The 13852-nt window shown below is 44.2% G+C and overlaps 1 protein-coding gene across 1 annotated transcript; it reads left to right on the top strand.

Annotated features, from left to right (window-relative positions):
• Positions 1-5870: 5870 nt before the first annotated feature.
• Gpx5 (glutathione peroxidase 5) lies at positions 5871-13334 on the top strand. Its single transcript, XM_050142530.1, has 5 exons — positions 5871-5957; positions 8730-8883; positions 10968-11085; positions 11929-12028; positions 13128-13334. The coding sequence occupies exons 1-5, from the start codon at positions 5871-5873 to the stop codon at positions 13332-13334; spliced, it is 666 nt and encodes a 221-aa protein (XP_049998487.1).
• Positions 13335-13852: the final 518 nt, after the last annotated feature.

Raw genomic sequence — 13852 nt, forward strand, 5'->3', positions numbered from 1 at the left:
ACTCATCTATTGGGAGCTCACCAAGGCCAGCGGGACTGGGACTGAATAAGCATGGGATGAAACCGGACTTTCTGAACGTGGTGGACAATGAAGGCTGATGAGAAGCCAAGGACAATGGCACTAGGTTTCGATCCTAATACATGAACTGGCTTTGTGGGAGCCTAGCCTGTTTGGATGCTCACCTTCATGGTCCTGGATAGAAGTAGGAGGACCTTGGACTTCTCGCAGGGCAGGGAATCTGGACTGCTCTTCATTCTCGAGAGGGAGGGGGAGGGGGGCGATGTGTGCGAAGAGGGGGAGGGAAATGGGAAACGGGGAGGAGGCGGAAAAAAATAGAATTAAAAAATAAAATAAAAAGATTTATCACCTAGTGATTCTGTTGCTATCTTTGTATATGGAACTTGTGATGTTGAACTTGAACTCTGTGATGTTTGCATGGTGATATTATTGACTGACAACAAATTTCTTAGAATGCATTCCTGCCAATAAGCATACACAACTTTGTGCTCAAGATCAAGATCTTAGATTCAAAGGGGCGCTTTGAGGAATAAAAAAATCACCTCTTTTTACTGGCGGTGAAACTAAGGAAGTAAGCTGAGAGCCCACACAAGACTTCCTGGACCACGCTGTGGCGCCTGTTTGGAGACCTAGTACATTGCTTAACAAGCCTGACTGGGTTGTCAGCGTTATCATCACAGAGGACGTTAGAATTTCCAGATGACATACATAAGACATAAGAAAAGGGATTGAAGAAAAAGAACCCAGAAGAAGAAAGATGATTTCACCATCCAGAAAGGACATGATCAGGACTGAATAACTGCCTCTGATGGGAGTTGGGAGGAAAAGAAGCAAGCAGCTAAGAGGGCAATAGGGCAGCTGGTTGGCAGTGCCCGACTGTGACCACCTGCTGAGTCTGGGCTCCCAAGAAAAAAAAAGACAAGAAATCCCAACTTTAGACAAATCACTTTTCTAATTAAGTATTACTCCTTTTTTTTGGGGGGGGGGGATAACTGAAGTCTGTCAAATCAGCAACCTGTGAGTCTATTTATTTCAGGCTAGAAGTTGAAATAAATTGGGTGTCTCCTTCATCTTTTTAAATTAGCCCCTCATGATAGTTAAGTTTTGTCAACCCCCAAAATCAGTCACCTGGGAGAAGGGAACCTTGACTGAGGAACTGCTTCCATCAGAAGCCTGTGGGTGTGTCTGTAGAATATTTTGTTGGTTAATGATTGATGTGGGAGGACCCAGTCCACTGTGGGCAGTCCTGAGCAGGTGGTCCTGGGCTGTATAAAGAAGCAACCTGAGCAGGGCAATGACCAGTGTTTCTCCAGCCTCTCCTTCCCCTGGGCTGCTTCTCTCAGCGATGGACTCCATGCCAAACAAACCTTTCTCCCCTAGTTGCTTTGGTCAGGATGTTGTATCTCAGCAACACAGAAGCAAACTAATATACTACATGACGTTTATATTCCCCGGTTCAGCAGATAACGTTCAAAGGTCTAGAACACAATTCAATCAAAGTCTAGGTGATTAGGACAGAAATCCAAGTATGTTGTTTCAAGATTTATTGTTCTAATCTTTAGGATTATCTGAACTAAAATGCAGTGGAGGACAGGGAAGTCAGTGTCTTGAAGCAGGGAGGGAGGTGCCTTAAAGGATTTGAGGAGCTCTGAAGTTGGCTTAGGCTGCCAGCGCTTTAGGTCCCTCCCCGCAGATTAGGGGCCTCCAAGATCAGAGGTTCTGACTTGAGGAAAGGCTTCAGTTTCCCAAGATAAACCATGAACGCTTGGGCTCCACCAGCACAGGGAGTAATTCCCACTCAGATGCAGCTGCTTTGGTGCGAACTTGAGGAGGGAGAACTACAGAGGGAGAGTTTGGGAAGACGGCGGAAGAGCAGGAGCGGAATCATTTCCGGTCTGGTAGCCACGCTCTGGCGCTCCACAAAGCGGAGCTGGCCGTGCTGAGCTGGCAGTGCAGAGCCTGTGGGCAGAGGCGCCTGAGTTCGGGGTGGGAAAGAGGGAAAAAAATCTGAGAATCTTTTGCTAGTCAAAGTATTGTTCAGTGTACTTTTCATAGTTATCTAGTCAGCTATAGTTAGTTAGTTGGTCTGGTTAGTTGATGAATTTGCCTCCTTCTTAACAATTCTAGAGCATTACCAGGCATACTGGCTCAAACCTTTAATCCCAGTCCTCGGGAGGCAGAGGCAGGTGAATCTCTGTGAGTTCCAGACCAGCCTGGTCTATAGAGTGAGTTCTAAAAGAGCCAGAGCTCTCTCGAAACAACAAAAAATAAACCAATAAGATAATTCTCAAGCATCCTGAACAGCTATCGCAGATTAATATCCACCCTTCTTTATTTTATATCTTTTCACCATTTCAGTCAACGTAGGCCACAGTTTAACCAAATATCTTGTTCTAGCACCGCCAAGGTTGTTATCGTTCCAGCCTGGAGTATCTGTTTCCTTGATACAAAAATGGGTGTGGACTAGAGGTAATTTATTTTTTAAAGTAACACAGTACTGTGCCGCTGAAGACCAGAGGCCACACTTTCAGAAATGATTGCCCTAGGCTGACCTTGAACTCCCAAGCTCTTCCGCTGCCTCTGTGGGTCTGCTCTGTCTGGGGGAGGCAAGAAGGCTGTGCCTTTGCCTCTCAAATATCAGCAGAGGGAACTTGACACAAGGCAGTGCGTTCCACAGAAGGCAGACCAAGAGGTCGCTGCTGCCTCCGCTGCACTACCACAAACTCTCTAATGGAGCATGTGAAACTTCTTCAAAAGCAAAACTCCCCCAAAGGGACTTGAGATTAAGCCCTTCAACAGCAGGTGTCTTGATGAGATCTCCAAATAAGATCAAAGCAATGTCTAAACTGACAGAGATGCAAGTTTTTTCACTGAAACGCCATGAATCTGAAATACCAAGGTGACATGACTCCAAAACACAAAAAATTCTTCAACCACTGAGTTTTTTTGTTTTTTCAAGACAGGTTTCCAAGAGCCTGTCCTGGAACTAGACCAGGCTGGCCTCAAACTTACAGAGATCTGCCTGCCTCTGCCTGTCAAGTGTGCCACCACTGCCTGACATATTTAATAAAATTATAGCAGAAAATTTTCAAATTTATACAAATAAATGGTCATCTCTATTAGTTATGCTTTATTGCTGCGGGAAAACACCATAGCCAAAGGCAACTTAAGGAAGACCATTTGTTTTGGCTTATGGTTCCACAGGGAAAGGTCATAGTGACTTGAAAGGCGTGTCGGCAGACAGCCAGGGCAGGAAACCGAGGGATCACATGTCCATCCACACGAAGGAAGCAGAGAGAAGAAATTGAAGTGCGTCAAGGCTATGAACTCTCAAAGCCTACCTCCAGTGACAACTCCTCCAGGAAGGCTGCACTTTGTAAGAGGTTCATAAATTCCCCAGGGGCACCCACTGGGGACCCAATGTTCCAAATATGCAAGCCTGTGGGGGACAGTTCTCATTCAAGCACCACGACATCCAAATACAAGAGGCATTTAGCACCCCCAAATATATGACTAAAAAAAAGCTCTCTATAATATTCATAGTCAAATGTCAAAAATATAAAGAAATGATGATAAAGGATGTAAGAGAAAATGACAACTCACAGCAAAGGCGAGCCCATCAGTAACATCAGATCTCTCATCAACACCCATAAACGCCAAGAAAGCGTGGACCAAGCAGGATAATGTGTCCCAAGCCCTGAGCATCAATAACTTCTAATCAAGAGTATATACCACAACAACCGTGCCAGTACTACAGAAGATACTCAAAGGAGAGCTTCGACGATGAAAGCACAGGATACAATACACTTAATGGGGGGAATCTGCATCTCAGTATGGAGGTTTCTTGGAATCTAGAATCAGAACAACAATATGACCCAGCTATCTGTCCTTGGGCATATCCCTAATAACTAACCCCTACTACAGAGCTACTTGCCCATATCCATGTTTAGTGCCAGGAAATGGGTCCAGCCTTTAGGTGCCCGTTATCAGACACATAGATAAAGAAAATGTGGTATGTATACATAATGAAATTTTATTCAGCCATAAGGAAATATAAGATTGGGATAGGGAAATGAATGGAACTAGAAATTACTATGTTAGACAAAGTAACCCAGATTCAGAAAAACAATACCATATTCTTTCTCTCAAATGGGCCTGAGGTTTTCTTTTCTATATATGCACATAGGTATATATGTGTATGAAGGGTTAATATAGGTCATGAAACTGGAAAGGGACCATGAAAGGGGAAAGGGGGGATCTTAAGAAAATGAGGGAGCAATTAAAGATGGGTAATAGAGGACACAGGTCATGAAAGTGGAGTGGGGACATGGATGGGAGAGGCAGGGATCAGGGGAGTGGGGGCAGAGCATCAACAAAAGCAAAGTTATGTCAAAAATATAATCCTGAAACCCATTACTTTACATGATAACTTAAAAAAACAAGCCCCCAAATTAATAAGTTCAAAAAATAGAGAGCCCTACATTCAGAGCAGCCACCTACAAAGTGGACAGTGTTCTGTTTTCCCCACCACCCATCTAGTATGCAGGAGCACCCAATGCCAGGCTGCACCCAGGCTGGGTCCCAGCATTCCTTTTAACTTATGCCAATCTGATAAACATGGATACGTCTCTTCCTATTCATAACCCTTTGATTATTGCAGAGAGAGAACATTTCCTGCCACAGACACCACTGGATTGTGCCCATTTCCCTCTGGATCAGATTTTCTAAAAATTACTGATTTATAAATTCTTGAGAGTGTTTCTATAATGAGCATATCATTGTGTTGTGGTTTATTTTCAATTCCTGCCCCATTCCCCACCCCCAAGTTCTCTTGAGCAGATGGTTCTATCCTTTAGGTTTTTTTTAAGCTTATTTTTTATAAATTTTTGTTTTGTTTACTTATGTGTGCGTGTGTCCCTCTGTCATTATGTATGAGCATGCATATGTGGGTACCCTCCCTCTGTATGTAGAGCATGCATATGTGGGTACCCTCCCTCTGTATGTATGAGCATGCTTATGTGGGTACCCTCAGAGGCAAGAAAAAGGCTTGAGATCCCCTAACAAGCTGGAGTTGCTGGTAGTTGCGAGGTACCGGGTGTGGGCGATGGAAACCAAATTCAAGACCCTTGCAAGACTAGCCCTAACTTCTATCCTTTAGTTTAGGTTTTTTTTTTTTTAAGATTTATTATGTTTACAACATTCTGCCTGCATGTATGCCTGCACATCAGAAGAGGGCACCAGATTTCATCATAGTTGTGAGCCACCATATGGTTGCTAGGAATTGAATTCAGGACCTCTGGAAGAGCAGCCAGTGCTCTTAACCTCTGAGCCATCTCTCCAGCCCCCTATCCTTTAGTTTTTAAAAGCTAAAATAATAATGTTGGGTCAAGTACTCAATTGGCTGTTTTGTTGTTATTCTTACGCATTGAACTCGGAGCCTTAAGCATACTAAGCTTACGGTACACTGAGCTACATATGTCACGCCCTAGAAATGGTACATAGAACACCCATGCTGACTGTTTGACAAGAAGTTTATCTTTATTAAAACATTCATATCCACTCTGGAAAACCAGCTAAGGCTTCGAGAAGCTATAAGAACTTGCCACAACTTTCTGATAATCCTGCTAGGATTTATATGAGTTCCAGGTCCTCACCACACTATTGAACTCTAAGTGATCATGGGGGCGTGTGTAGGCAAGGATATGACTTAAATTCTCCGGGCTTGCTGAACAGGAATACTTGCTGCCCTTTGATTGGTCTCAACAGGTGTGGGCTGGTCTTTGTCAAAGTATCAAAAAACTGGGAGATACAAAGACCCCAGGCTCTCAGACCAGCGATCTACAGTACTAGTCATGACTATGCAATTAAGAGTCTTCTGTCTTGTCCCGCTTCTTCTAGCCAGCTATGTGCAGACCTTTTCCAAGCCGGAAAAGATGAAGGTAAGTAAGGGCCGTAAAGAGCGCAGCAGAGTGGAACATGGTCGCTCTTAGGCTCTGCTCTGAGAGCTCGCTCTTCCGTCCTTCTTCTCAGAGTCTCATGCCTGTCTTCTTCTCCTGGTGGTCACTCCAAACCTTTCTTCTCTTCACTTTTGTAAATATATGTTGTTGAGTTGCATATGGATAAGGAAGAAAGGGTTCCCTAGCAATGGTCCTTTCTCCACTACTTCTCCAAGTGGATGCCCCCTACCAGACCCATTAGAAGAGGGCAGAACTACCGTGGTCATCCAGTAGGTGGTAACTGGGGTTTGGAGGAGAATTATGGATAAAGGAAGGGTTTCTTTCTGAAAAACAAAACAAAACAAAAAAACGCATGTGGATTTTTAAGACTAAAGGAACACATGGGGAGAAACAACAGCCAGAGTCCTAAAGCAATTCCATTTGGAGCTTTGGAGCACCAGCACTAGGTGTCTGAGAATCGAGTCTTAGCTCTACTCTCAATATGGAGATCAACAACCTTAACAATTTCTGTCTGTGTGGAGGTAGAAAGGGCAGTCCACGGGAGGATAGCAATATATGAGAGGGGACACTAACAGCAATCAAATATTCATTCACACAGTGAGATATAACTTCTGGGGTACAAATTCTACCCATTCCTAATTTGTGGGTTATATTATACAGCTAGGGTGAGAGATCAAAAATTACTATGCAGATAATTTGTTCTATAAAAGGCAGCTCTGGAAAGATATGGTTCCTATGTAACCCGAGCTGCCTCATTAGACGTGGAGACTCAATGTTTAATAAAGCCTGGTCTGAGGGCATGGGGACCTAATATCCAGACTCAAAAAACATTTGGAAGAGCAGAATAATCATCCAGAATAAACTGGAGGAGCTGGTGAGATGACTCAGCCATTAAGAGTGCTTGCTGCTCTTACAGAAGACCAGGGTTCAATTCCCAGAACCTACATGGTAGCTCACAACTGCTTCTACTTCTTCTCACCTCTGCAGGTTCCTACATATAAATACACACACATTTACACACATATACACATGCACATTAAACAAATAAATATAATTTTGGAGGCAAAAATAAACTGGAATAGCTGGGCATGGTGGCTCATCTCTGAACCTAACACTCAAAGAGCTGAAGCAGGAGAATTGCCAAGCTTGTGAAGGCCAACCTGGCCTAGATAAGATCAGACCATGCCTCAAATCCTCCTCTCCCAAATAGGTAAGATGGACTAAAATGAATCTTCAAGTCCTGTCTTTCTAAGATACTGTACTGTAGTACTCAATATGACTTTCATTGCTGTAACTCCCTATCTGCTTCCCCAAAATAGTGTGACTTGGAAGCAGGCACCAGGAAGGTGAAAATGAGTGCTTTTTATATGTTCTGAGTATTGCTGGTATATGCATGCGTGTAAGCGTGTGTGTGTGTGTGTGTGTGTGTGTGTGCATGTTTGTGTGTATTTAAAGAAAGGCTCAAAAGCTTACATAGAGAAAGTGCCTTTCCCATAAGAGGAGGACCTCCAACCTCAGGTGCTAGTGAGGGGGTCACCAATTGTACAGGGTTGGAACTGTTGCTTTGTTTTGCATTATTCCTTCTCTGGGTGGGAGCAGATGGTGCTGATTACACCCTTCCCAGCACTGCATTTCCAGGATGTCTGTCTAAGTCCATCTTCACTGTCTGATAAGGAAAGCCAGTTTGGATCTTTTTCTAGCCATCTCAGCGGTGCTTTCTCGGTCAATGGCATGTAGCTTTCTCTTCATGATTTTTTTATACTCCATATATATATGGAGCATATATATGTGGAATATATATGCCTCCCTAGCACTGTGGGTGGACCTGGCTGTGCTGGTGAGCATCCATTCATACACCTTTGCACTGCAGGGGCCCAGGCAAGGCAGAGACAGAAATAAAACATAAGACCTGCCTTATAGAGAAATTTAACATGAGGACATGCAATGAGAACTCCACATAGAACTTATTTCTGCTCTCTTGCAATCCGCTCACACGTCTTCAGATGTGACAGGTTAGCCTGTCTCGATCCGAGATAGGCTTTAGGGCTCACATCCTTTCTTGACACATTACCACAGTTTGTTTTCACAGTGTGGACATAAGACAACCATAGGAGTAAGAAAGCGACAGTAAGAGAAATTTATCATGAAAACTGCACTCGATTCTAGAATGACACACCTGGGAACTTCTTTGTTCTCTTTTACTGTTGGGGAGAGGAGCTCTGAGGCCCGGGAATGAGAGCTTCCAAGATTCACAGACACTCCGAATGGTAGATATTATTCCAGGCTAGAGATCTCCCCGTTCTATCACGCTCTTGAGCGGATTGAGAAATCAGAAGACCCAGAGAAAGAGAAATAACTAGGTCATCTTGAAGCGTTGAAGCAAAGAAAATCTGGCCCTCTCGGAGAGCAAGCAGGCAGCGTGCCTTTAATCCATGGCTGTCCACAGTCCTCACAAACGCCAGGGTTCTTTTCTCTTTGCTGCCATTTGCCCTCTAGTTCCTTTCAGTCTGATTCAGCCACACATGGCCTGGTCTCCTGCCATGCCAGGGGAAGAGATGAGTGACAGACAACCCTTTGGCCACTTCTTTCTCCACAAAAAGCAACGATTGTATGTTCCATCTTCTAATCCCTTACACAATCCCTGTTTGTTTCTGCATCCTGGTTAGCACCTTCATTGTTCATGCGTGTTTTGACCGATCAAACAGACAGGGGGTGCTGTTGTCAATCATAACAAAGCTTTCACAACTCTTCCAGATGAATTGCTACAAAGACGTGAAAGGCACCATCTATGACTACGAGACTCTCTCTCTCAATGGGAAGGACCGCATTCAGTTCAAGCAGTATGCAGGCAAGCACGTCCTCTTTGTCAACGTGGCTACCTACTGCGGTCTGACAATTCAGTACCCTGGTAAGAATTCAGAGCCATGTGACCTTGTGACAAAAATTTCCAGCTGCCTGTATTCTTGGGAATTCTATTCCAATTCTATGTGTCATGGTAATTTGCTTCATTCTCTGATGTCTTAAATTGGCATGTGATGGCCCACACATCAACCTAGGCAGTTTGTTTATTTATTTATTTATTTATTTGTTTGTTTGTTTGTTTTTGTATGGGCTTTATTGGAGCACAGCACATCCTCACCTATGGCTGCTGTCACATCCTAAGGTAGAGGTCAGTAGTTCTGTTCTGTGGCTACTAGGGACGGAGAGCTTGTGATCTGCAAAGTCTGGAACACCATTCAGCTCTTTACAGAAGTCTTCACAGGAGAAAACAAAACTGCTGGCCCTTTCCTTGGGTAGGATGGGGGTCTGCTTTGAGATTGCCATTGGAACCAATATGTATCAGTGATTTGATACTTCTCAGAAAGTTCCAGAAGAGTCCTTGGCAAAGACGGGAGGGAACAACCATGTTTTTTGAGACTGTTCTAGGGAGCTTTACAATGAACATGAGAGGGGCACAGGAGCTTTATACCTGGTTTAGCACATGACCAGAGTAGAGCTTGGTGGAGGAGGCTGCCGGCTCCCTGAGCTAATAAGGCCTTCTTGTGAAGTATTATGGTGTGCAGCCTGCTTTGCAGAAGTAATGTATCCATAAGGATCAAAAGTCAAAGGAACAAAAAGTCTTAGAGTGAAAACCATTTTCCTTCTTACCCCTCTGAGAATACTGTCATGTTTGTGGAAGACATTCTTTCTTCTGACACCCCCGTTGTCAATATTGTAAACATTATTTGATGACTTCTAAATTAATAAAGTCCTTTTGAAGTCAGTCCAACTCCTCATTTTTTTAATCAAACAAAAATTCATCTTACCAGTTTATAGGGACCTTAAAAATGACTTACAACGTGGCGTGCAATGCATAGCTGTGGTTCCTATACTCCAAAGGCTGAGGAAGGAAGCTCAGAGTTTGAGATTAGCCTGGGCTAATAGGGTGACCATATCTCAAAGAGAAAAAAGAAATCTACTTATTTAATTTCCACTAAACATATAACAAATAAATAATCCTGGGAAGAGCCGCTGAAGGGCTGAAGGCAGGCTTCCTAATTTTTTGTCTCTTTCTTGGAGAGAGGAGGGATTTCCTGGTAAAGACAAGAGGGATGGGAAGGAAGAGAGGAAAGTGGTGGAAATAGGGAGGCAATCTCTTAACTTTAAAAGGGGCCTTTGAGAGATGCCAGTTGGCCAAGCTGTATCCTAGTGTGACTGACTTGTATTTGTCAAGGGACTAAACAGTTAATAAAAGCAGGCAGTTGGAACTCTTCATGGCGGTGGACAGGAGCACCGAAGTACGTGTTTTGAGTCAACTCTGAGGACTGTCTTTAGAGGTAGAACTTATCTTTGACTCCCGGGGCGGTTGCTGAGTATCAGGAAGTTCAGCTGGAAACTCTCGGCTCCTGCTACCTGTCAAGATTGTCTGCACCTGCTCAGCATGAGCTAGCCTGTACTCAGGAGAGAACCTGCTCAGCATGAGCTAGCCTGTACTCAGGAGAGAACCTGCTCAGCATGAGCTAGCCTGTACCTAGGAGAGAGTCTCAGTTCTCATCTGTGCCTGTTCTTTTAGGGAAAGAATGGCCCATTCTACCAATTCCCCAACAAGGAGGGCTAGACGATGAGCTGTAGTGTTTCTGGCTGGCTTTGTTTAGATGGTGTCAGACTTTTAAGTAACAAACGTGGGCAGGCTCCATCTCAGAGGAAAAGAATTGGAAAGGAAACCTGGGAATCCCTGTTTAAAAAGGACTGTGTATGATTGTGAGCTTGAGAAATGTTGGACCATAACTATGGGGCTCAGACTGCACGTCTAACTTAAGTCACGACTTTCAGCCTCTCTGATCAGATAGTTTTCTCCTTCTGTTTCCTTCTCTGTAAAATGACCAACCCATGGGATCAGCCTGGGCTATATAAATTTCCACATGTTGGTTATAGTAGAAGCAGACTCAATAGATCCTTCCTTGATGTGGGGTCTCCAGGTCAGGCCATCATTTGTCCTTTTTCTAACCACAGAACTCAGTGCACTCCAGAAGGACTTGAAGCCATTCGGTTTGGTTGTGTTGGGCTTTCCCTGCAACCAGTTTGGAAAGCAAGAACCAGGAGAAAATACAGAGATTCTTCCTGGGCTCAAGTAAGTACCTGCCTGAAGTTCATCAGAGGCCTTGTTGTGGGGGCCAGACTGTTGTCGATTATAATAAAGGAGTTCCCACAACACCTTGTCACCTTCTCTGTCTCACAGGCCCCTTAGGGCCTCCAAGCCTCCTGGGAGGGTGGTAATTCATAGGTTCAGGGACACCTGCAAGCAGATTGTAATTGATGAGAATCTGATGGGGTCCATGGAGCCTCTCTTCACTCCCGACGGAGACCTGGATGGATGGTGGAGAAATTGGAGATCAGCTACTCCTGAGAGAGAAGCAGCGAAAGGAGCAGAGATAGACTAGAAATCAGAAATACGAAGTCAACCAGAGACCAAAATGCAAAACAGGCTTTTGTCGCCTGCATGCCACTGTTAGCCGAAGCTGCTTGTTCATTCCCGGTGGCCCAGACCTGAAATAGTTACACAGAAACCGTATTAATTAAATCACTGCTTGACCAATAGCTGAAGCGTATTTCTAGCTAGTTCTTATATCTTAAATTAACCCATTTTATTAATTCATGCATCACCACGAGGCTCGTGGTTTACGGTAAAGTTCTGGGTGTCTGTCTTCTTCAGCGGCGGCTACATGGCTTCTCTCTGACTCCGCCTACTCTCTCTATATATATCTTTTTCAGCCTGATTATATTCTGTTAAGCCATTGGCCAAAAGCAGCTTTTTAATTAAGCAATGGCAACAAAACAAATTCATAGCATACTGAGGGGAATCCGACAGCATCGCACCACCACCCCACCAAATCCCGGGCCCTTTCTGCCCTTCCTCTGTCTGCATCTCGATGTCCTGTCATAACCTTCACCTTCACCCTTTGACTCGTTGCAGGTATGTTCGTCCAGGAGGAGGATATATACCGAATTTCCAGCTTTTTGCGAAAGGCGACGTAAACGGTGAAAAAGAACAGAAAATCTTCACCTTCCTGAAGGTGAGCGAATTGCTAGAATATGGATCACTCCCAATCTTGCTAGCTTCCCATGGGGACTTAAAATTTCCATCTGTTGGTTATGGTAGAAACAGACCCAAGGGTTCATTCCTGGAAGTGGGTTGGTCTTTCTGGATGAAATCGCCTGCTAGTCTTTCCGTGTGTAGGACTCCGGTTTGGGGAGGAATAAACAGCTGTGTGCAGTGGCAGCTTTTACTTGGCCCATTGCTCACTGATGTGCATTCCCTCATTCATTCAAGGCATGTTTTGATGGCTGTCTGCCACCTATAGGATAGGCTACATAGTAACGACATAAAGAACTCAGAGCTCTACAACTGTATGGCTCCCCATGGACTGATGAAACAGAGCAGGGGTGGCTCCATAAGTTCCACCCATATCATTTTTATGATTGCCCTCTATTTGAAGGTCATGGACCAATGTGAGATATTCTTATGTTTTTTTTTTAATTAAGTGACAAAATGTGGTTTAGTCTTTTTTTCTTCTTTGATAAAGTCTTAAAGTAGCTCTAAACTGTTCCCCAAAGGTATTTTTTGAAATTCCACAAGTTCATAGAACCCTAGACCTTGGAAAGAATATTCTAGTCCAAGTCACTCACTTTGCACCAAAAAAAAAAAAAAAAAAGGAAAATGAGCCGCACAATCTTATATCTGACACCAGCATTTGGGAGGTAGAGTCATGAGGATCGATGTGAGTTTGAGGCCAGCCTGGGCTACAGATCGAGTCCCAGAACAGGCACCAAACCTACATAGAAAAACCCTGCCTTGAAACATCCCCCNAAATGGGCTGTATGAGACCCTGTTTCAGAAAACAAGAAGAAATGAAAGTTTGAAAAGCAATACATCTTAACCTATGCAATATGACTGTGAGAGAAAGAACGAGGGCATACATTTAGGCTATGGTGTCATCAGCGTTCTTGGTGACTGGCTTGTTGGTGACTAGAAGAGCCTGTGGGGGTTTGCAGGAACCACAGGAGGCTAAGATGTTTGAGACTCACGGGGAGGGGCTTGCCAGTGTGTGGCGAAAGCCTGGACCATCCAGAACAGAAATCATGTGTTTTCTTTTCTCTGCTTCTCCGCTGCAGCACTCCTGTCCTCACCCCTCAGAGGTTGTGAGCACAAACAAGCACATCTCCTGGGAGCCAGTGAAAATGCATGACATCCGCTGGAACTTCGAGAAGTTCCTGGTGGGACCCAATGGGGTCCCTGTCATGCGCTGGTCCCACCTTGCTCCTGTCAGCACTGTCAAGGCTGATATCGTGGCATACCTGAAGCAGTTCAAAACCATGTAGGAAGGCCATGCTACTTACTCCTCTCCTAGAGAGCTGCTCTGAAAAATATCCGTCTTCTTAACACACTCTACTTAAATGGACTCTGCCTGCCCAAGTCACCCCTAAACTGCCTAAGTCCTAAACTCCCCTGCACAAAGTGGATTTATGCCTGGGAAGTGGCAGGGATTTTTCCTTGTAAGATATATGAGTTGAAGAACAAAAGAAAAGAAAACATCTAGATCCAGAGACCCCAGTTATAGATTTGGCTGGGTGTATCACTCACCTATAATGTCTGCACTCAGCAAACAGACAATAGAAACGTGAATTCCAGGCCTGTCTGAGCTACAAAAGACCTTGTCTCAAAATAAATAAATAAATAAATAAAATTCCATCAACAACACAACCATATTGAACCACTCAAATTCATTAAAGGCTATGGAAATAGCTTGGTTGGACTCTGTGTCTGGAGGAAGAGTCTCCTTGGCCATTCTGATTCCTTCTATTTCCAGCCTGAAGGTGCAGGAATAGTTGTGGAGGAT

This window comes from Alexandromys fortis, unplaced genomic scaffold (genome assembly GCF_014885135.2).
Source record: "Alexandromys fortis isolate MF-2015 unplaced genomic scaffold, M_Fortis_MF-2015_v1.1 scaffold_5, whole genome shotgun sequence".
In the NCBI taxonomy this organism is placed as follows: Eukaryota; Metazoa; Chordata; class Mammalia; order Rodentia; family Cricetidae; genus Alexandromys; species Alexandromys fortis.